General features: G+C 40.1%; 2 protein-coding genes across 9 annotated transcripts in view; one reads left to right on the forward strand and one right to left on the reverse strand.

Moving 5' to 3' along the window:
* LOC5508591 (voltage-dependent L-type calcium channel subunit beta-1) lies at positions 1-16,343 on the forward strand. Of its 6 annotated transcripts, none has more exons than XM_032377338.2 (8): positions 1-648; positions 836-1,016; positions 11,801-11,902; positions 12,181-12,239; positions 12,586-12,701; positions 13,017-13,258; positions 13,961-14,224; positions 14,680-16,343. In XM_032377338.2, the coding sequence occupies exons 2-8, from the start codon at positions 894-896 to the stop codon at positions 15,250-15,252; spliced, it is 1,479 nt and encodes a 492-aa protein (XP_032233229.1). In that variant the 5' UTR covers positions 1-648; positions 836-893; the 3' UTR covers positions 15,253-16,343. The 6 variants fall into 6 exon arrangements, with proteins under 6 accessions (XP_032233229.1, XP_032233228.1, XP_032233231.1 ...); XM_032377337.2 differs by having other exon boundaries at positions 847-1,016; XM_032377341.2 differs by lacking the exons at positions 1-648; positions 836-1,016 and adding exons at positions 5,749-6,177; positions 9,948-10,091.
* LOC5508594 overlaps positions 16,342-20,813 on the reverse strand; it is a 27,207-nt gene continuing 22,735 nt past the window's right edge. The window contains exons 29-33 of one of the 3 annotated variants that reach the window (XM_048728890.1): positions 20,093-20,097; positions 19,449-19,560; positions 18,955-19,073; positions 18,597-18,712; positions 16,342-18,087 (exon numbers count right to left, since the gene is read on the reverse strand). In XM_048728890.1, the coding sequence (XP_048584847.1) occupies positions 17,927-18,087; positions 18,597-18,712; positions 18,955-19,073; positions 19,449-19,560; positions 20,093-20,097 (513 nt within the window). In that variant the 3' untranslated portion in view covers positions 16,342-17,926. Of the gene's footprint in view, positions 18,088-18,360; positions 18,467-18,596; positions 18,713-18,954; positions 19,074-19,448; positions 19,561-20,092; positions 20,098-20,813 lie in introns of all 3 variants that reach the window. The other 2 variants (XR_007311895.1, XM_048728889.1) reach the window with 2 other exon arrangements.

Consider the following 20,813-nt stretch of genomic DNA (forward strand, 5'->3'; position numbering starts at 1 on the left):
AAGAAAATGACCAGTAGGGGTGTGGCTGTGCCCCCCTTGTTTTCTTAATGTTTTTGTATCGTGCCCGCCCCCCAATAATTCGACTTGCTACGGCTATGAGGCCGTTTCCTATGCGCATGCTCTATGCAGCAAACTCGATAGCCAAAAGGAATCACCCGAAAAATTGCTTATCCCAGAGCCTTGTACCTTGCCGCTGGCAATAAGGTATGTGGGCTCTGAGAACGAGATTGAAATACGCTTAGATGAAATGGTCCGCGGATTTGCTGTTGCCATGCGCACATGCGTATCGGATCCTTTAGGACTGCGTGTTTCCGAGGCAATCAATCTTGACAAATACTTCCTGCTTCACGCTCAATGTTTATATTTGGAGAATGTTGACTCCAGACTGCTGTAATAAATCAACTCCTACATCTATATTCTAATTCTCGAGAGATAACCTCCCCGTACTTGCATAAAGTGTATTTGCATAGATATCTTTGATACGCTGTCTTTATTCACGAGAAATTCCTGCCAAATGATCAAATTACGTAGGTTTTGTGATAGCTGGACACATTGTAAATAATTGTGATTGGGGGAAGCCTCTCAAAAGACATGTTAAGCTCGCTGGGCGAAATTCTATTTGTCGAGAAGGACAGGAAATTGATCGAGGTAAGAGGGTGTATGTACGATTTCTAAAGAGTATGAATTAAGAGACATGGTCATTTTTCTTCAATCGCGCCTTTGGCCTCTGCCAAACAAGGATGGCGTAATATCTTCCCCGCGTAATTTCGTAGGCACATGTGTTAATGTACCCTAAATATAACCTGTCATCACTGGGAGCCTAGTGCAACTGTAGTCTCCTTGCAGTCCAACGCCCGTGAGATCGCCACGCAACGAAACTTGCGTCTACTGGAATGAGCGTTCGAAGAAAGAAGAGCACTATCGGTTCGTTTAGGAGAAAAAACTCAAAATCTCCGAACTACCTGAATTTTCCTGATGAAAATGGACTTTTTGGGGATGAACGGCGAAGGCGAGTGGTATGTCAAACAATTACATGTTTTTATATGGCTTCCTTTAGGAAATTACTAAAAATATGCTCTTAATTCTGTCTTAGTTTATTGTAAATCAATGATCGTTCCGCAGTGCAATACCTAATAAGGAAAACAACAGAAAGAATAGCGTTAAGAAAAAGTAGAAGGTGTCTTTTATCGCGAGCCATAAGACGGTAAATCTCTATATCTTTCAAATGTGTTAAGATAAAAGCAGGCAAGCAATCTACTCAGGAATACTGCACGGGCACGACCTAATTATTACTTTCTATCACATGTTGAAGAATCGCAAAACAAGGATCGTGCAGAAAGGGCTTTGCGTATTTATTATTTCCTAAGTCAAATTGAGTCCGTAGTTAATTTATTTAGGGTATCCTGGCAGGTGTGGCTGTAAAACTACGGTACGAAATTCCACGGCGGTCTTTAACTTTTAATGCTATTGCTTGGCTTTGTTCCAAACTAAATACACGTGGAATTTTAGAAATGAAAGCAAGGGAGATGATCGGGAATCCCGGATCAGTTCGTATAACTACCAGGATTAAGTCGAAAACGGACTGAATTTGTTTAGTGCAAGGTCGAGCGATATCTATCTACGCGAAAATGTGAATATTTCATTTTGATTTTGTGGTTTAACAAATTTTTTATTGCAGCGCTTGCTCAAATTGCCAATCTTAGGAAGTTGAGAGTTGAGATATGATGACGAAAAATAAAGTCAATTTTTAAAAAGAAAAGCTTCAAAAGACAACTTTTTGACTGAATTCCGAATTCAGATTCAATGTAACGCATCTATATGCAAAACTAGAAAGGCCTTATTTACATGAGGCAAACTCAATTCCCCGACAATTATAAGAACAATAACTTAAAAATTTTCATTTTATAGATGCTTCTAGAAAATTGAATTCACCTCACTCGGTTTCTTTTTTCCAAATCTGATATTATCTCCAGTGTTTGAGTATTTCGTAACAAGATGCAACGATCTTGAAGGTGTCGACATAAATAAAACGGTTAGATAGAGGAGCACCTGATTTTATTACGAAATCCTACCCCGCACAACTTGAGGAGTCCTCGCGCAATTTTTATCCAACTGGTGCCGAAATGTATAGAGAAATTTGACAACTATCAGTGCGAATGCCTCTTTTCCTTTGAGTACTCTTATAAACGAATGCTAATAGTTCTAGCATAAGGGAAGGTTAAGGTTGAATGCCATGTTTTTCTTACAAAAAATACGATTTAATGGCATCGCACTCTATTAGCCCTAAGCCGGAAAATAGCCTTAAATAATCGGTCCACGGTGATTGAAAGCACGCATATTTTACGAAAAACTTATTACGTATTTGAATTCATTAGCATTGAGCGTTTAGAAGCTCTGTTAGCGAAACCATGTGGGTAGGCCATTAGCATGGAGATGGTGTGGTGTGGGTATACAGGTATACCTCGCGGCTAACGCCAGGAGGAATTAGTTATCATGACTGACACCATGCGATTTGCAAACTGAGTGTTAAACGCGAGGGCGCGTGTGATAAGAGCTGTGGAATGTCTAACCATATCAATAAAATCCATAGGTTCTTCGAGGGATGACATTAAAAGCCTTCTCGACATTGTCACAAAGTAAAACTCGAGGAAATGAAAGAAAACTAGTTTGCAAACTCCTCGCCTTAGAAGAAGCCTTTTTTAAATAAAGAAAATAGTCTTTCAAGTTTTACATTTCGGTATATTCCGATATTTTAATATCTTAATATTTTAATATCTTTAAAAAGAGCCTCTGCCAGCCACACCTTTGTTATTGTTTTCATTTAGTATTGGAACGCAAATGACATCTAAAAACAATTTTAATATTTTACTTTACTTTATTTTATTTGCCAAATTCAATCGAAAATATCTTACTGGCTTCCCCGATCAGCCGGTGGAAAATATGGGAAACGACTCTTTCAGACTTCGTACTTTGCTAGGATGACAAAATGATAGCACATTAGGTGATGTTGAAGCCATTCTAACTCTAAGTACTAAAAACCAAACACAATTTCATTTTGAAGACGTCACAATCTTTTCTGACTATAATCATGACCAGCTTTATAAGGTCGTGATGATCCACTAAGGGATAGCAAAAGCGGAAAAAAAACATCCCCTAGAGAAAAGCAGTTTACCAAAAAGCTTGATCCGGCCTTGTAAAAGATAGGACGATCATCCCCGTCTACCTTTATGGAGATTTCCCCCAGGTTAAAAGCTTTCTTGACAGTTTCGAAAATAATTTCGTTCCAAGCAAAAAAGATATGAAAGGGTTAAACCAAGCTATAGCTTGGCGCTGTCAACTCTGTGAAGCTCTTGATTTGATTATTTACAACAAAAGCCACAAATTGAGGTTACTTCTCCTGTTGAGATTTACTCTGTTTTGTTGTTGGAGGTAAAATCTAGTCCTGCTCGCTACTGTCTAGTTGGTGCAACACAGGCCTCCCAAACTTTGTAGTAGAACTTAAAAGTTTCATCATATGAAGATGCCGACAAAAAGACGTTACACAAAAACAATGTAGGGATCAAATGTCCTATTTCGCTTTGTTATGCGACCTTCGTTGCGACGCTGACTCGAAATTGTGCTGGGACAGACAGAAAGTTACATGATATTATACTTTAAATGAATCTGTCTCGCTTGTGTTACGCACCAACTTCGAATCCTGCAAATAACATTTTTGGCAATGAAATGGAAGTAATTACAGTCGATGTAGAGCGGTGTTTTGGGGCTTCTCTGCGAAAATAAAACCACCAAAGGTAAATTTGAGTTGCTCTCTATTGATCTACTGTGGGTATTCCCTCGTCAAACCACTTTTTCACTCGATTTATCCAGGGTAAGTAAATACATTTTTGGGCCAGCCAGCATGAAATATTTTTTCCTCACTTTGCTGATTTTTTTTCTGCTTTTGCCCCCCCCCCCCCCCCCCCCCATCACTAATGGTCCGTTCCTAATAGGTTCACGCGTTCTACTGACGTTTAATGTGTACGTGAGTAACTCAAGACTCCATCATTTTACATGTGTTTTCAAAAGGCAACCCAGGATTCAGCTGTTGTAGCGGTCGTCAATTTTACGACTACGAGTGATAAGAGGACTATCCCTTAGTAGATTGCCTGCTTTTATATGTGCGGTAATCGGCTTTTCAGGAACCGGTCCCCGGATACTTAGTAGCGCTTTCCAGTACTATAATCAGATGTAGTTGTATCGTCTATATTTCCACATTTTGGCCTATTTTACTAATCTCTAAGTCGTCTATAAGCATCAAAAACGACCTTGTGGAACTCCGAAGTGGACTGCATATCAAGAAAATTTAGCCAAAAGTTGTCGTTTTTGCCAAACGGCGGTCACTTCCATATAAGGAAACTAATATATTCCTTTTTTTGGAAAAACTGTATGATTCTTGGCAATCTTAAGGTTGCCGTACCGCAGGTGCTTCGTAAACTTTATGACTTGTATCCAGAAAAGAAAAGCAGTGACTGCGATCTTTTTTTTAAAAGAAACTAAGACTTCTCGGTACCAGTCCCTCAAAACGACTTCTTCATATGTGCCCCACTCTGAGTTGGCGTCCCTCAGAGAATGTTAGAAACGGTCACAAAAAAAATAATAATCCAATTTGTTATTTCTACAGGCACATCTAACATGGCTAGCTTTAGAACAAGGGTTCTATAATCTATAAGATCTATAAGATTTAATGACCAAGTACCGATGTCTGGCTGTGGCATCGAGTTAATGTGTTCTCTTTATTCTTACGAATAAATTGTACTCATCAGACCCATAACCACCTTCGGTCCTAGAACTGCATTTCCCTTTTCCGTACCACCAACAGTACTTGTGTTTTGAATAGATGTATGACCGAAGCAAGTCATAGGCTAGTTGTGTGTTGTATGTGAATAACAATAAGAAAGGATTGTAAATAGAGAATAAATAATTACGATTTATTGGCGGTTGAGATCCTTTCTTTTTGACTTCTCCATTCTTATAAAACACTGACAAGAGAGTATGATGTAAGAGAACTATCTAGACATTAGTCAATGGAATTAGTTTGGGAAACAACTACCCCACTATCCTTGACCCAAAGGTACGGACTTATTACAGAAGCAGTCTATATTCATTCGCACATTTTTATGACGCTATGTTTTGAACTAATACCAATCACGTGCCACCGAAGATTCCAATTATTCTTAGCTTCCCGTATAGCATTGCGCACTACGAGTTCCCAGCAGAATCTCCCATGAGAAGTATTTCATGTAGGAAAAGAAAAAAAAAACGCATTTTTTATCGCTGGATTGTGCTTCTTTAAAAGACGTAATTTAATAAAAGATGAGGGTAAATTGAGAATGTTGTAATAATCCAGCCCCATCTTTTTTACGCAAACAGTGCGGCCGGGTGTGACGTCATGTGACATGTGTTTTTGGCGCGAAAACTATGCGAGGCTATGACACGTTCCGGCATCCTTAACCACCGCGCGATATCGATATTTCATAAATATTTGATTCTCGCGTAGAGCGCTTTTTGCCGATGAGAACACTGATTTGATCTTCTGTACTCTAACATATTGACATCAGTTGAACCAATTGAATATCGTCAACAAATCCCTATTTTGTAATGAATGCGCAACGTGCACCAACCAAGCAGTTCTCCAGCATCGAAGACAATTTGCATAACTTTGTTATAATACATCTTGTTTTTTCCCCTAGTTTCCTGAAAAAAAAAACAATAACATAGGTTATTAGCTCAAGCTCCCACAATAATTTGTGGGCGATCTGTTTGTTTCTTATCAATTATATTAAGCTTGTATAGGCTCGAAACGGATTGAATTTTAAGCCCCCGTTCATAGCGTGCCATTGACGGTAAAGCTTGCGCGCTATTCTTATGAATATTTTATCAACTGATCGAAACAGATGTTTTGAAAAACATAGGTTTAACGATTGTGCCAGTTTTTATTTTCGATTTTTCAGAGATGAAGGAAAGGACATAACTACTAAAACAACCGAAAAGGATTCAAACCAACTCGATATTTCTAGTACACAAAGTTATCCTTCTCTGGCATTGAGAATTTAACGGAATATGCTTTCAATGACAGCGCAGGCTTTTGGCGTTGAGTCGTTCACCGATCAAGCTGGCCAAAAGCGAAGCTTAATACGGGTAGGTGAATACAAACAATTATTATTTGCGAAATTGGACTCTTACTTTAACACAGGTTAGATGTCAGTTTTGGCGAATGCCCTTTGAGTTTCAACTCTCTGCTTGGTTAAGAACTCATGCAGTCATTTTAAAGGCAAAATAAAAAAAATAAACTTACATTTAGTGTTTCTGTACACAAAAATCGAATAACGCGCGCTATTTTCAACAAGCTTGATTGTTGTATGTGTTATCTTTTAAAAAATATCTAACAGAAATTACGTTTATAAAAATGATTGTTTTCGTGGAGTATTATGAGTAAAATTAGGTGCTTGACCACTCTATTTCGGAATACAAAGTATTGGAATGGCGTGTAAAACACTATATCTTATCAATCGAAAGAAAAAAGAAAGAAAAAAAAACGATTTAAGCTGCCCAGAATTGTGGTCAGGCCGTATAAAGACTGGATACTGGATGCAAATATGATTGAAATGATACGATAATAATAGAAAATCTGACTAAACTATATTCTTTTTGTGTGTGAAACCATAGACATGAACATTCTGCAATAGGCAATATTTTTGTAAGAATGATAAACAACAAATCTCCTACACTCGTGTGTATTGTCAATGCTCAATTCCGGGTTGTCTTCCAGGAATTGTTTTAAATGATTAATCTTAATAATCTTATGGCTAGATAATGTTTGTTCATGGGTATTGACAAAAGAATAGGAATTCAAGATTACAACCGATATCAAGTATTCATACAGATCTCATGGAATAAATTTTCTTAGCTCTTCATTGTCTTTTCTCCTTAACTTTCTAAAAAAGGAATAGCGAGTGATCAGACAACTTCAAGTCACCCAAAATTTAACACCTTAGTTCAACTTACTGCGACATTGGTACTCAATGACTTCAGCCCTAAAAATAAAGCTATAACTGATAACCAACACATTGTTACTAATGAGACTGCGTCGGGAAATAAAACTCTCTTCAAACTCTGAAATGCTTTTATTTCAAAACAACAACAGCAAAAAAAAAAAAAAAAACGGCAGCTCAACGCAGTCTTATGTGCAGCGTTTTACACTACCGTGTAATAAAACCGTTCAATCGTGCCATTTACTGTTAGACAGACAGCAGAATAGATTGCTTTTTACTGATATCGTTTTCCCTTGTTATCACGGGAAGCTCGTATGAGTGGTCGGAGTGGGCTCGGAGTAGACTCGGCAAGTACCCGGAGTAACGCTGTTGAGATACTAACAACTGTAGACTAAACTCGGCCCCCGCTACATACTATTATACTTTTATACTATCATATATAGAGAGCACGTCCTTCACGTCCATCAAGATTGTGGTCACGCCAATGAGAAATGTGATTTTAAGAGTCTCTGACATCCCTTGCTGGCTGATTTGGGGAAGCTGTTCCGGTATTTTTGTTTGAATTTGTTAAATATAGCATGGGACTTCATTGTGAGATTTCTCGCAAAATTTGTCTTCCAATAGCTGAAAAACAAAAGTCTCTCTGACAAGGGCTCTTTAAGTAAAACAAAAAAAGCAAGGTGGGAATATCCCTTATTTGTGAGATGGTATTTATTAGTCCAGACGTCACCTGGTGACTGGCCTTTCGTGGTAATCGTATTTTAATGCTTTCATGTCTTTCATAAAGCCTTGATCTTATAGAATAATAAAAAAAAAACAATTTTTAATAAAGTCAGCTTTATTAAACCAGCCTTTACCCAATGCCCGGTTTATTATCACTTTCTCGCCCACTTTTAGGAGTGGGAAGACATTGTTGCGAAATCTAGTTTATGTTAAGACGTAGGAGTAGATTATCCTCTTGAAATGTCTTAAAGCATTTTATTCACATAATTAGCGTGGAACAATAAAACCCTTGGACGTAAATGTAGCACGTATGTTTTCCAACTTGTCAGATACGTTCTTGATGTAACAGTTATCGGGGTCGGAGTGCTTTGGTCTATTTGGTTCAGTAGAGAGATATTTTTTGTACACCTTTTTAAAATAACTCTAGGATCCCTGTGTCGTAACCCGCAGTGGTTCATGGGGAACGTATGAATAGCTTGAAATCCTGGTCTTTTAAAGCTTTATTAATGTAAACAGGCACATAAGCAAAAACGCTAGAGCTTTGAAAATCTGGATTTTTTAAGCTTATTTATTTAATGCCAATGAAGCTAGTGCGGGTTACGGGTGCGGCATTTTCTTAAGTATGTGTATCCTAATATATCCTACTCCTACACCTCATAAGAGATTCGGAATTTAAGACGACCCACCTCCCCTCCCCTCCCCTCCCCTCCCCTCCCCTCCCCTCCCCTCCCCTCCCCTCCCCTCCCCTCCCCTCCCCTCCCCTCCCCTCCCCTCCCCTCCCCTCCCCTCCCCTCCCCTCCCCTCCCCTCCCCTCCCCTCCCCTCCCCTCCCCTCCCCTCCCCTCCCCTCCCCTCCCCTCCCTAAAAAATGAACTGCCCTTTCAACTCCATCTCCTATTTGACATATCTGTCCGCTTCAATCGTTCTTCCGCTTTTTCTTCATATAGAACATAGAACTTGATTTAGAACTTTTTCTTCAAATAGAATAAGTAGAGAAATTTCACCTTAACTTGTAGGAATTCGTATATACTACGATTTTGCTGTCCGCCATCTTGAAAAACCGGCGGCTGAGATGGTCTCAGTTCTCCCGCGCGCTCTCCCCAGACAATGTTCGAAAACGGCAACCATTAATTGATATGAAAGAATTTCCAGCTACGGTCATGTCTACTCTGCCAAATTTCTATTTCAACTCACTCCTCTATGTGCTTAGTGGGCTTTTTAGAGAACAGGAATAACACTTCAATTTATATTTATATTATTGGAAAACTAAACAAAATAAGGATGAGTTGGAAGAAAGGGTTTTATTCTGCAAGGTTTATAACTTAATTACAATAATAATATGGTGTTGTGCATTTTTTGATAAAAATCTAACGAAGTTGAATATGCGAAGCACTAAGTGAAAATTTAAAAACACTAAAGGTCTAGACTTATAAAAAATATTCTTAGCCTTCTTTCAATTAAAATATCTTTTTAAACTTTTGGTGGATCAGGTTTGTGTTGGCAAAACCCACAAAATACAGCTTAATGGGTGTTAAAGAACAACAACTCTTGTCTGGGGGATTTTAATAGAATTCCAGATGACTTTATATTCCCACCTTAGAAGCCCGCAAAATAAGTGAGGGAAATTTTTTTAATGCCTTTGAAAACGCTGTATGGGTCTCTTCTCTTATTCAATGAAGTATTCTAAATGATTTCTTTCTCCGCTTTCAAAGGCAATTAGGTTTAAAGAGTCTGGGATAGTTCCTTCCTACCTTGAAAATACCCAGAATTCTCCCACTTTTATGCAAATCACAAATCCCTCGATAATTACTTATTTACTTAATCTCTAAACCCTGCAAGATATGACTCAACAATTGACGAGAATCATTTCATTTTTTCCGGAGGTATAAAATAAAACATATCAAGGCGAAAACTATTACCATAGGTTTCCCTGAGTATACACATACAAGGAATTCCTCACGAGAAAGCCGACTCAATTTCGAGCAGTTTTACAATTATTAATGTAGAAACATTGTTTATATTTTTTCCTTTTCCTATAGAAGAGTTAGCTCCTTATAGAGCTAAGCTAATTTTCTATAGCATGGTTTCCGTATTTCTATGCCAACCGCGCGAAGGACTCAGAGTGATAAAATATTTATGGAGCGACAAATCCTACGTAGACCGATAACAGTAATAGTTATTTGTTTTGTGACAGAAAAAAACGCTGAAACGTAGTAATTCGGCTCTATCAAGCGGTCAGGGAAAAGGGTATTTTAGACAAGAAAGGGCTTCGAATCTGTGATTAACCGAAGAAAATCGGCGAGCTGAAATGACAACGGGAAACTACAAAAATATGCAGGTCAGAAATTTAGCTTTGTAGCTATTCAACTTTTGGATTTTGATCCAAAACAACGTCAAATCGCCTCTAGCAGCCAGTTGATTTCGCTCTAACGCACTCAAACATCCGTTTAAGAAAGCTCTAGGTTTTTCGCGGGAGAACAAATGATGCATATAGAAAATTGGGCATATTCTAAGGTCCAAAACTGTAAAGTGGAATTAATGCATTGAATTTCAGATGAGTTTGACATCTTAAAGGTGAAATTTGGGGTTGACGATGTCAAGATTGATGATGCATCCTAGCAGCAATAATAAAGGAACGAAGGAGAATGCATTATTATTCAGTCCTTCGTCGCAAAATAAAAATATAAAGTCTTAAATGTATTTTCTAGAATGACGATGGCATTTTTGGGTTTGTTGATCACATTCGGGTCAGTTCAGCGAGAATCTTAAAATATTCATAACGATTCGGGACCGTTTCGCTTATTGCTCCGCGTAGACTAAATAGGTATTTGTGTTGAAGGCTGTGAAATTTTTGAATTGAACGTTTGGTATGGTTGTTGGGTCGAAAATTCTACAAACAATGAATTGATATTTTTATCGATTTTCCATCAATCTAACGGAGGCCATTTAGCAATAAATGCAAACTGTGGCCTATGCCTACTTTAGCCTAAAAATTACCCCAAGCTCTAACCATGTCTGCAGTATATGAATATATCTTTCCCCCCCTAGAAACGTACAAATATATACACAATATGTGTACATCAGCATATCTACACGCTATCAATCGCATTTTCCGTTTTTTAGTTTAGAATAGAGTTCTTTTTCAGAGACACTAAAGTGATTCTATTTTTGGGCTCGCCATGAAACATTCCAATTTCATCACCGGCCCCCAAAATAGAATTGCAGGTTTTATTCAAAACCTGTCATTATCTTTGCTGTCATAATAAAGGCAGTATAATAATGAATAGATTGTTATCATTTGACAGCAGCTTTAAAGATAACTGACTAAAATGGTATTTGGAGACGAAATTCAAACGATTTTAAATCAACACCATCTTGTATTGAAAACTTCATTTAACATTCACCATTCGCTACTTCTAGGATTAATTGCTCCAGCATTGCAAAACCACCCCTCCCCAGAAAGTCGAATGACGCCCCCCCCCCCTCCTCTCCTGTGATCTTGTAACCGTAGAGGATATATTTTATGCAAGTATATTTTAAACTTGCAGGCCTTCAGGGCGGATCGAGAATACAGCGAAGTGACAATGCGCCCGTTGTTGGCTTTAAGTTCATCAAGTTCTATGCATAAAATATCTATTTCACACCTTTGTGAACTTTAATCTTGGCATCTTATCAAAGCTCGTAGAAGATAGTCAAATAAGCTAATAAAAGGCTAGAGACCTACCCAATGCTGTTTCAATGTTTAAGAGTTCATAACAGAGCACGCAACCCTTTGAAGTAACACATACCAGATTGACTGCTGAACAGATCTACGGGAGAAAAATATTGGCTCAAGTAATCAATCAGCCGAATCAGTCCTTATTCAGGAACGGACCATTAGGATTTTACGTTGTTTTTATCGTTTTTCCTTCACTCCTTTCCCCCTCCGCTTCCTTATCACATTTCTAATGGTCTGCCCTTGATAAGCGTGTAGCGCTATAGCTGATACAAGGTTTAGTCTGATACAATCAATCAATCGGCTTCTGATAAGTGTTTATTTATCTACAGAGCTCTATCAGCTCTTCGAGTGAATTCTCCATACCTCCCTATGAAGTTGTCCCTGCCACGAGGCCAATTATCGTCCTAGGGCCATCCCTCCGTGGCTATGAGGTACGTATGCCTTAAAACCCTTTTGCAGGCGCGTACTCAGGGAGAGGCACACCACCCCACCTTGATGGGCGGGTAATCTCTTATTAAGGAATCTTCAAATACTATGCTTTTTCCATATGATATCTATGACAGCGCAACCCCCTCCCCCCTCCCTTCCTCGGCCAATCCCGGGAACGCGTCTGGTGGTTATTATGTATTTATTATATTCTTATGCTATATATTCTATTATATTAATCATGCTCGTTTATGGTGTAAGCTTTTTTCTGTTTCTATTACAGGTAACGGATCTAATGCACAAGGCCCTCTACAATTACCTCAAAAAAAGATTCGCGGGAAAGTATGTCTAAGTGCTTAGTTTGAAAATAATCCTAAAACAACTGGGTAACGCTTGGGCGTCCTCTTCTTCTGTAAAAATGGGTTTCGCCCTGTCGAACATCCTAAAAAGCCTTTATCCGCCACACCCTTGTTATTGTTTTAATTCAGGATTGAAGGGCAAATTATCTGATGAAATCACGAAATGGCCATCTTAAAGCAAAGTCTTATGCTTCATCCAAATTCAGTCGAAAATATCACAACATCTTTGCCAAATCAGCCGATGGAAATGGATGCTTTCTCCTACTTGACACGTTGCTTGGATGGCTGAGGAAAAAGCGGCTCATAGAGACTTAATTGATTTGTTTCAGAATCAATATCTACAAGACCCATGCAGACATCGGTCTATCGAAAAGGTCCTCAAAGTCAAATCCGAATGAGAAAGAGCGGTTTAACCTGGTAAAGAGTGGAGGCCAGCGGGTGACAGGTGAGATAATGAGCTACAACTTTTCACTATATTTTCACTAGCCTGGGCCCATTTAGGGCATTTTAGTAGACTGAACTTTGGTTACGTACCCGGGCCTCTGAAAGGGCCTCCTGTGGTTTGTAAGAGTTGTGACGTCACAAGCGTGCCCCACTCCACGCTGCCTGACGGTTCATCTCCGAGAAAAACCGAAAAGAACGCATGCTACAGGCTATACCTTTATCATTGTAGCCACAGGAATCTTACTACTCGATATCATAATATATCATAATTTATCATCATCGGCATCATCATCATCATCGTTATTATCATCCTCAGCTGAAGTCCAGAGGGAAGTAGAGAGGATCTATGAGCTGACCAAGAGCCTTAATCTGGTGGTGATTGACAGTGAAGCCATCAACCATCCGTCCCAGCTGACCGACTGCTCGCTGGCTCCCGTTGTAGTGTACATCAAGATGCCCCCAGACATCCTACAGAAATTGATCAAACTGAGGGGACGCAACCGCAAAAACATGGGCGTCCAGGTGGTCGGCACGCAAAAGCTCACGCAGTGCAACGACGTAAGTCATCATGTATACACCTATTTCTTATTTCAATCATCGATTTCAATCATTAATATTTTTATTTCTTATTTTAATTTTTTTCTCGATTGCACTCGAGAATTCATGAAGCCACATAAATGTTTAAAGTAACATAAACAATAAAATACCAACGCTTTGAAAACCTTTGTTTGGGTTTCGTAATCATAGGCATCTCGCACAAAATCGAGGCTCTTTTTTTCTCATCGTTTTTATATTTGCCGCTTGAAGGAGATGCTAGCTTTGGTCTACCTTTGTTGTTTGTGCCGCTTAAAAGATGTTTGCTTTGTTCTCGTCTTCGTAAACTTTGCCCTTGAAGAGGAGATGTTTCACTTAAATTTAAATAATGCTTTGTTCTCATCTTAGTTATCTTTGCACCTTAAGGAGATGTTAGCTTTGTTCTCATCTTCGTTATCTTTGCACTTGAAGGAGATGCTTGACTTATGTTTAAATGATGCTATGTTCTTATCTTCGTTATCTTTGCACTTGAAGATGTTTGACTTATGTTTAAATAATGCTTTGTTCTCATCTTCGTTATCTTTGCAGTTGAAGGAGATGTTTGACTTATGTTTAGATAATGCCGCTTTGTTCTCATCTTCGTTATCTTTGCAGTTGAAGGAGATGTTTGACTTATGTTTAGATAATGCCGCTTTGTTCTCATCTTCGTTATCTTTGCACTTGAAGGAGATGTTTGACCTGATTCTTGACGAGGCCATATTTGAAGATGCGTGTGCACACCTGGGCGAGTTCTTAGATCAGTATTGGCGCGACCTGCACCCAGATGACCCTGAAGAGCTCCGTAAGATGATCATCAATGGGGCCGACTTTCCGGACAGACCCAACCCTCTAATCTCTAGCATGTCCGGACGGCACAAGTCGGCGTATGATCGCAGACAGAGCGTCGCACCTCCGCGGGCACCGGACCCAGAGAGAGTACTCGCCTTACAGGTAAAGTTATGTGTATGTATAGTATATTCGGGTAAAAAAAACCTCCAGCTAGCACAGCGTTAATTATGTTCCATGTTTTGCACACTTGCGGTTAAAGTTTACGAGTAATGTTTTTTTTTATTCATATATCATAAAGAATCTAAGAAAATACTGATCATCATATTATTCTACGGATAATATACCAAATCATCGGAGGTATTTTGATGCTTTGCATCCACAAAGTTCTCTAATAGCGTTTCCTATGCTGACATCTATTGCTTTCACCTTTCTGGTTTGATCATCACGTACACAGGACTTCAAGGATAATCTCTGTGTTGTTTCCACAACTAATCTTAATCTACTAATAGCGTGGTCATCTGGGAAAACTTTACTGTCCATTCTTTGCATATTGTGCAGGCGCCCTTGTCAAATTTGTATGCTGTTAGTAAATTAAAAATACTGTATCTACTTGACAGCCCGCCACAGCAGCAAGACAGAGCGTGTCGAGTAACGAAAGCGGACCCGCAAACAAGAACTCGATTCGCCGACAGAGGCAGGGCGAGAAGGAGGTCCATGGCATGGCGCGTGTATCCGAAGCTCGAGGCCTTATGCCAGGTAACCAATACGCGGGCGGTGAAATCCCCCCTGAGTACCAAGGCTACGAGGACGAAGCACAGTATGGGTACGATCAGTCCTATTGCGCTGAGCAGGGCTACGAACAGGGCTTTGACTACGCAGCAGAAAACCCATACGGATCGCCCATGGCTCTGCAAGACTACAGTAGCACGGGTCAGTACGATCCTAACCAGTACGGGGCCGAAATATACGAGGGGCAATATCAGGAGGGCGGGGACTATCAGTATAATGCCGAGCTCGGGTACCAGCAGGATTACAGCCCCGAGTATGACAGTCAGCAGTATGGGCAGGAGCCCCAGTACGGCTACCAGGCAGACAGTAGCGGGCCACTCCAGGGAGGGCTCCCGTACCACGCCCAGGGGTATGGGTCATACGACGAGAGGTACCCGGTCGCCGACGGGGGATATTACTGACACACATGTAAAAATAACAAAGGATTAGAGAAGACATATTATCCCAAGAAGAATGGCCAAGCGAAAAATATTTGTTTTGATGCACAGAATCATGAGATTAAGCACGATTTCGCTTCCGAACATCCTATCGACAAGTGCCAAGCTGAATAAGACATAGTTAAAATAGCATCAAAGTAGTTAGAAAATAAGGATTTTCAAGCTATAGCGTCAAGGTTGGCTCATCCTCCAAGGTTGACTTCGCTACGACATTTGTTTCGATGCTTTGAATCATGAAATACAAGTCTCGCGTCATATCATCCTATCGCCAAAGACCAGGCTAATTACGTTAAAGAATGTCAATCGGCCACTAGTATGTTATCATTTACATTTGAAAATACGATGGTCTATTCGCAAGGAAACTTGAAAATAACCATCCACGGAAGTCTGTTACTTTTTGAACGATATCTGATTTGAAAGTATCTCCGTTTGCCGATGGAAATGGACGCTTTGGTTAATGTGCAAGAGCGGAAAATGGAGGCGTGATTGGCCTTTTTTAAAGGTTGCGAAGACGCGACGTCAATTTCAACCTTTACATAAAAATGGTGTACAAAATTGTTAAATAGTAGAAATCATAGAATAATATCGACTTAGGTCATAAGTAAATGAGAAACACAAGAGCCAATCTTAGCCCTACTGTAGATGGCACGATTCAGAATATTTAATGATGAATAGAATCATTAACTATTCATTAACTTATATTCATGAATTTGCAAGATTTATTTTTATTTTTTCGGTATTTAATTTTTACATTCGAAGACCGCCAGTACCTTAAGGCCAAGAAAAAAAAAAACAGCAAAAGATAAATAAAAAAATATAGGCTGAATCGGCACCATAGCATTATTCGCCACAAATTCCCCTTCACGCGTGTAGTACAATATATTAAAATTGACAGTCTAAATTCCACTCTTGATCAATTATCGCATTCTCCTTACCGCTATTGATCTATTACCGCATTCTCCTTACAGAATGGACCTGCATGGAGAAGTACTTGAAAGAAAAAAAATGGCAGATCCTTTGAATGCATACTGATAATAAAATTAGCTACATCGATACCGAAGGAATCTGTTTTTATTCCATGACCTTACCCTGAACAAAAGATTTGTCCCAGTTAGCTAGCGCGTACAAACACAGTCCTAAATAGCTAGCATTTCGAGTACAAATACAATTGCCACTCAATATTTACCAGTGAGATCATTCCCTACTTGTTGTCAAGAAGTACACATCGCTAAAATATTTTAATTAATTCACAGTTAATTGCGAATTATGAAACATATTATATCCCCAGCTAAATCTGGGCAAGGAATCTCACCCTTCATTCTACCAATGGAGATGTTTACAAATGTACAATATTTCAACGATTATACGAATAAAACTCTAAAAATACACCCTTAATAGGGTTCGAAATCATGGTCATCTAAATGTGACAAATTCAATCCATTGATAAGCAATGTGCGGTTTTCGTGAACAAGACAAGTGCTTGTAGCTAGATTTATAAACAATCATGCGTTAAGTTTACATGGGTGTTTTTCAATTATAATTCTATTATAGTGCGACGCGCGCTACCGTAGCCAACATTACAGGGTTTCAAGAAAGTTAGCCAATCAGCATGCACATAGCCTACAGGGTTTCAAGAAAGTCAGTTAATCAGCATGCACATAGCCTACAGGGTTTCAAGAAAGTCAGTTAATCAGCATGCACATAGCCTACAGGGTTTCAAGAAAGTCAGCCAATCAGCATGCACATAGCCTACAGGGTTTCAAGAAAGTCAGCCAATCAGCATGCACATAGCCTACAGGGTTTCAAGAAAGTCAGCCAATCAGCATGCACATAGCCTACAGGGTTTCAAGAAAGTCAGCCAAACAGCATGCACATAGTCTACAGGGTTTCAAGAAAGTCAGCCAATCAGCATGCACATAGCCTACAGGGTTTCAAGAAAGTCAGCCAATCAGCATGCACATAGCCTACACGGTTTCAAGAAAGTCAGCTAATCAGCATGCACATAGCCTACAGGGTTTCAAGAAAGTAAGCCAATCAGCATGCACATAGCCTACAGGGTTTCAAGAAAGTCAGCCAATCAGCATGCACATAGCCTACAGGATTTCAAGAAAGTTAGCCAATCAGCATGCACATAGCCTACAGGGTTTCAAGAAAGTTAGCCAATCAGCATGCACATAGCCTACAAGGTTTCAAGAAAGTTAGCCAATCAGGATTCGAGTCACGGTTTTAATTGGCACTAGAATCATGAGTATCATTATTACGTCATTTTCTGATACACATTTCTTTTGCACGCTGATTGGCTAGTAATGTTCATATCAATCAAACAACACTTTTTTATGTTCCCTATTGGCTTACTACCCAAAACTGTCAAGTGGCCACAGTAGCGCGCGTCGCAATGGGTCTTCGACACTCAGTGTCCTCTCTGAGAACCCGAGCCAATGCGGGAATTTTATGGCTGAAATCTCATAGCTCACAGAAGTCTGTTACCTCTACCTAAAACCCTTCCAAGAGACCAAAAAAGGTCCCTGTCACAAACTGCCGTAGCTCTGCCGCGGACCAATCCCGTAGCTGTAACGCACACACACTGTAACCATGAGCATAGCTGTATTGCGGATTCTAACCTAGAGTACCGCGGACTTTAGCCAAGGCCATAACTCTGGCACTGTATTGCCTGCAACAGCTTTTTCTTCAAGATCCTCTTGGATGGGTACAGGGGTATGCTCATCCGCTGACCGCATGTAGTTGCCATAGGCAACGCTTTTGTGTTTCCACTGATTACGTCAACGGTGATGTTCAGTTCTAAGAAACGAGAAAAAAGCTCGTTAACAACAGACACAATTTGCCTTCAGCTAGGCGCGAATTGCCTACAATCTAACAAAGAGGAGGAAAAAGGCCAAATCACCGTGGTCGGGATCGCATTTATTGCTCATTAGAGAGTTTTAGCAGGGACGACAGCGACTGCTTGGAGATGTGATGGATAAAAGTGCCTTCCCGCTAAGCGCTCAATTCTAAAACTAGTTTCTAAAAAAACAAGAGTTTATGATTCCAAAAAAGACAAGATAGGACAAGAACCTCAGATAGCTGCTTTTCCAGGTCAAACGTCCCATTACTCGAAAGGCTTTAAAACTTGCGGTGTTTTCATGTCATTGTTTGGCCGTCCTCTTTGCTGTCGCCGTTGCTAAAAAAAATATCAAGAAGCGCCGCGCTCCCAGTGTCAGATGGTAGCGTGGAGAAGGGAAGGGGAGAGAAGGGGGGAGGGGGGACTTCTAAGTGAGCTGGGTGGCTAGCTAGAAGACGGGGCTGCTCACCTTGGTCCGGGTCACGCCTATCGCTCATCACAGGTAGCACTGCACTACCGGTGCAGAAATATAGCAGCTGCTGGCGCTGAAGCGGAGTCATTTTCTGGACGATGGACCAGAACCACCTGAAGAGAACAGCACAAGGGGTGAGTATGAATTTAGAACCTAATAATGATAAAGCCCTGTTGTGTAACCATCACCAATGGTGGAAGTTATATAAATAAAAGATGAGTTATTGATTGAGTGTGTGTGAGCGGGAGAACGAGTGAGTGAGTAAATAAATAAGCTGTCCAGTTTTAACAGTTAGCATATCTTCAAAGGATGTGTAGGTAGAAGTACTGTAGTATGGTAGCAGAGAGGCACTTACCGTTTAAACCGCTCCAGTATGTCCTTGGAGCAGCCGTTGCTGTTCGTGAAGGTGATGACTGATCGAAGCTTGTTCATGTCAATATCAGTCGTGCCCCCAGACACGAGAAGCTGGAAGTCCTGTCCAGAGGGAGAGAGGGTAGCGGGTTTAGTCAATGAGCTATTTTTCAATCTCTAGGAGACAGGCTTTTCTAGTATCTGCCAATGGCGGGCCGCAGGGAGTGGAGGGGGGTTGTGCGGGCCATCTAAGCTGAGGCAGAAGAATGATTATTATATAGTACACCCTTTGTTCCGTCGCGATAGTAACACAAACATCTGAGATCAAGTTTGTCATGTTTGTCAAAATCCAAGTATTATAGTAGCTTCCCCAAATCAGCCAATTTCACGCACTTGGCATTTCGCTGGATAAAAAATGGCGTTAAAAATTAAAAGACGCAAACGGGAAGGTCCTTTATTGTGCAGGTCCCTTATTGGGAAAGTCCTTTGTATTTGTACCTCAGGTGACAGGGAGGTCAGCAGCTCGCTAGGAATGACGTCATACAATCCACTGCGCATGCTCTGTAGCTCTGCCTCTACACAGCCAATCATCACCTTGCTTGCGTACAGCCTGTAAAAATGAAGTTATTGATGATTGCTACGATAAGTACGAGACATGGCTTATGGATAACCCCAACAGCCTGGCCACATGAAGTGATCAATGAGTACACTTGCTTATCAGGGGTTATTCTCAACCGACATACTGGTAAATGTTATCTGGAGGTATTCTCACCTGACATACAGGTAGATGTCATCTGGAGATGATCTCACCTGACATACTTGTAGATTTAGGTATTCTCACCTAACATACTAGTAGATGTTATCTAAAGGTATTCTCACCTGACATACTGGTGTATGTTATCTGTAAGTATACTCACCTGACATACTGGTAGATGTTATCTAGAGGTATTCTGACCTGACATACTTACAGATGTTACCTGGAGGTATTCTCACCTGACATACGGTAGGTGTTATCTGGAGGTATTCTAACATGACATACGGTAGATGTTATCTGAATGTATTCTCACCTGACATACTGGTAGACGTTATCTGGACGTATTCTCACCTGACATACTGGTAGATGTTGTATGAGGTATTCTCACCTGACATACTGGTAGATGTTTTCTGGAGGTACTCTCACCTGACATACTGGTAGATGTTTTCTGGAGGTGATCTCACCTGACATACTTGTAGATTTAGGTATTCTCACCTAACATACTGGTAGATGTTATCTGGAGGTGTTCTCACCTAACATACTAGTAGATGTTATCTAAAGGTATTCTCACCTAACATACTGGTGGATGTTATCTGTAAGTATACTCACCTGACATACTGGTAGATGTTATCTAGAGGTATTCTGACCTGACATACTTACAGATGTTACCTGAAGGTATTCTCACCTGACATACGGTAGATGTTATCTGGAGGTATTCTCACATGACATACGGTAGATGTTATCTGAATGTACTCTCACCTGACAAACTGGTAGACGTTATCTGGACGTATTCTCACCTGACATACTGGTAGATGTTGTATGAGGTATTCTCACCTGACATACTGGTAGATGTTTTCTGGAGGTACTCTCACCTGACATACTGGTAGATGTTTTCTGGAGGTGATCTCACCTGACATACTGGTAGATGTTGTATGAGGTATTCTCACCTGACATACTGGTAGATGTTTTCTGGGGGTACTCTCACCTGACATACTGGTAGATGTTGTATGAGGTATTCTCACCTGACATACTGGTAGACGTTATCTGGAGGTACTCTCACCTGACATACTGGTAGATGTTATCTGAATGTACTCTCACCTGACAAACTG

Source organism: Nematostella vectensis, chromosome 6 (genome assembly GCF_932526225.1).
Source record: "Nematostella vectensis chromosome 6, jaNemVect1.1, whole genome shotgun sequence".
Taxonomy (NCBI): Eukaryota; Metazoa; Cnidaria; class Anthozoa; order Actiniaria; family Edwardsiidae; genus Nematostella; species Nematostella vectensis.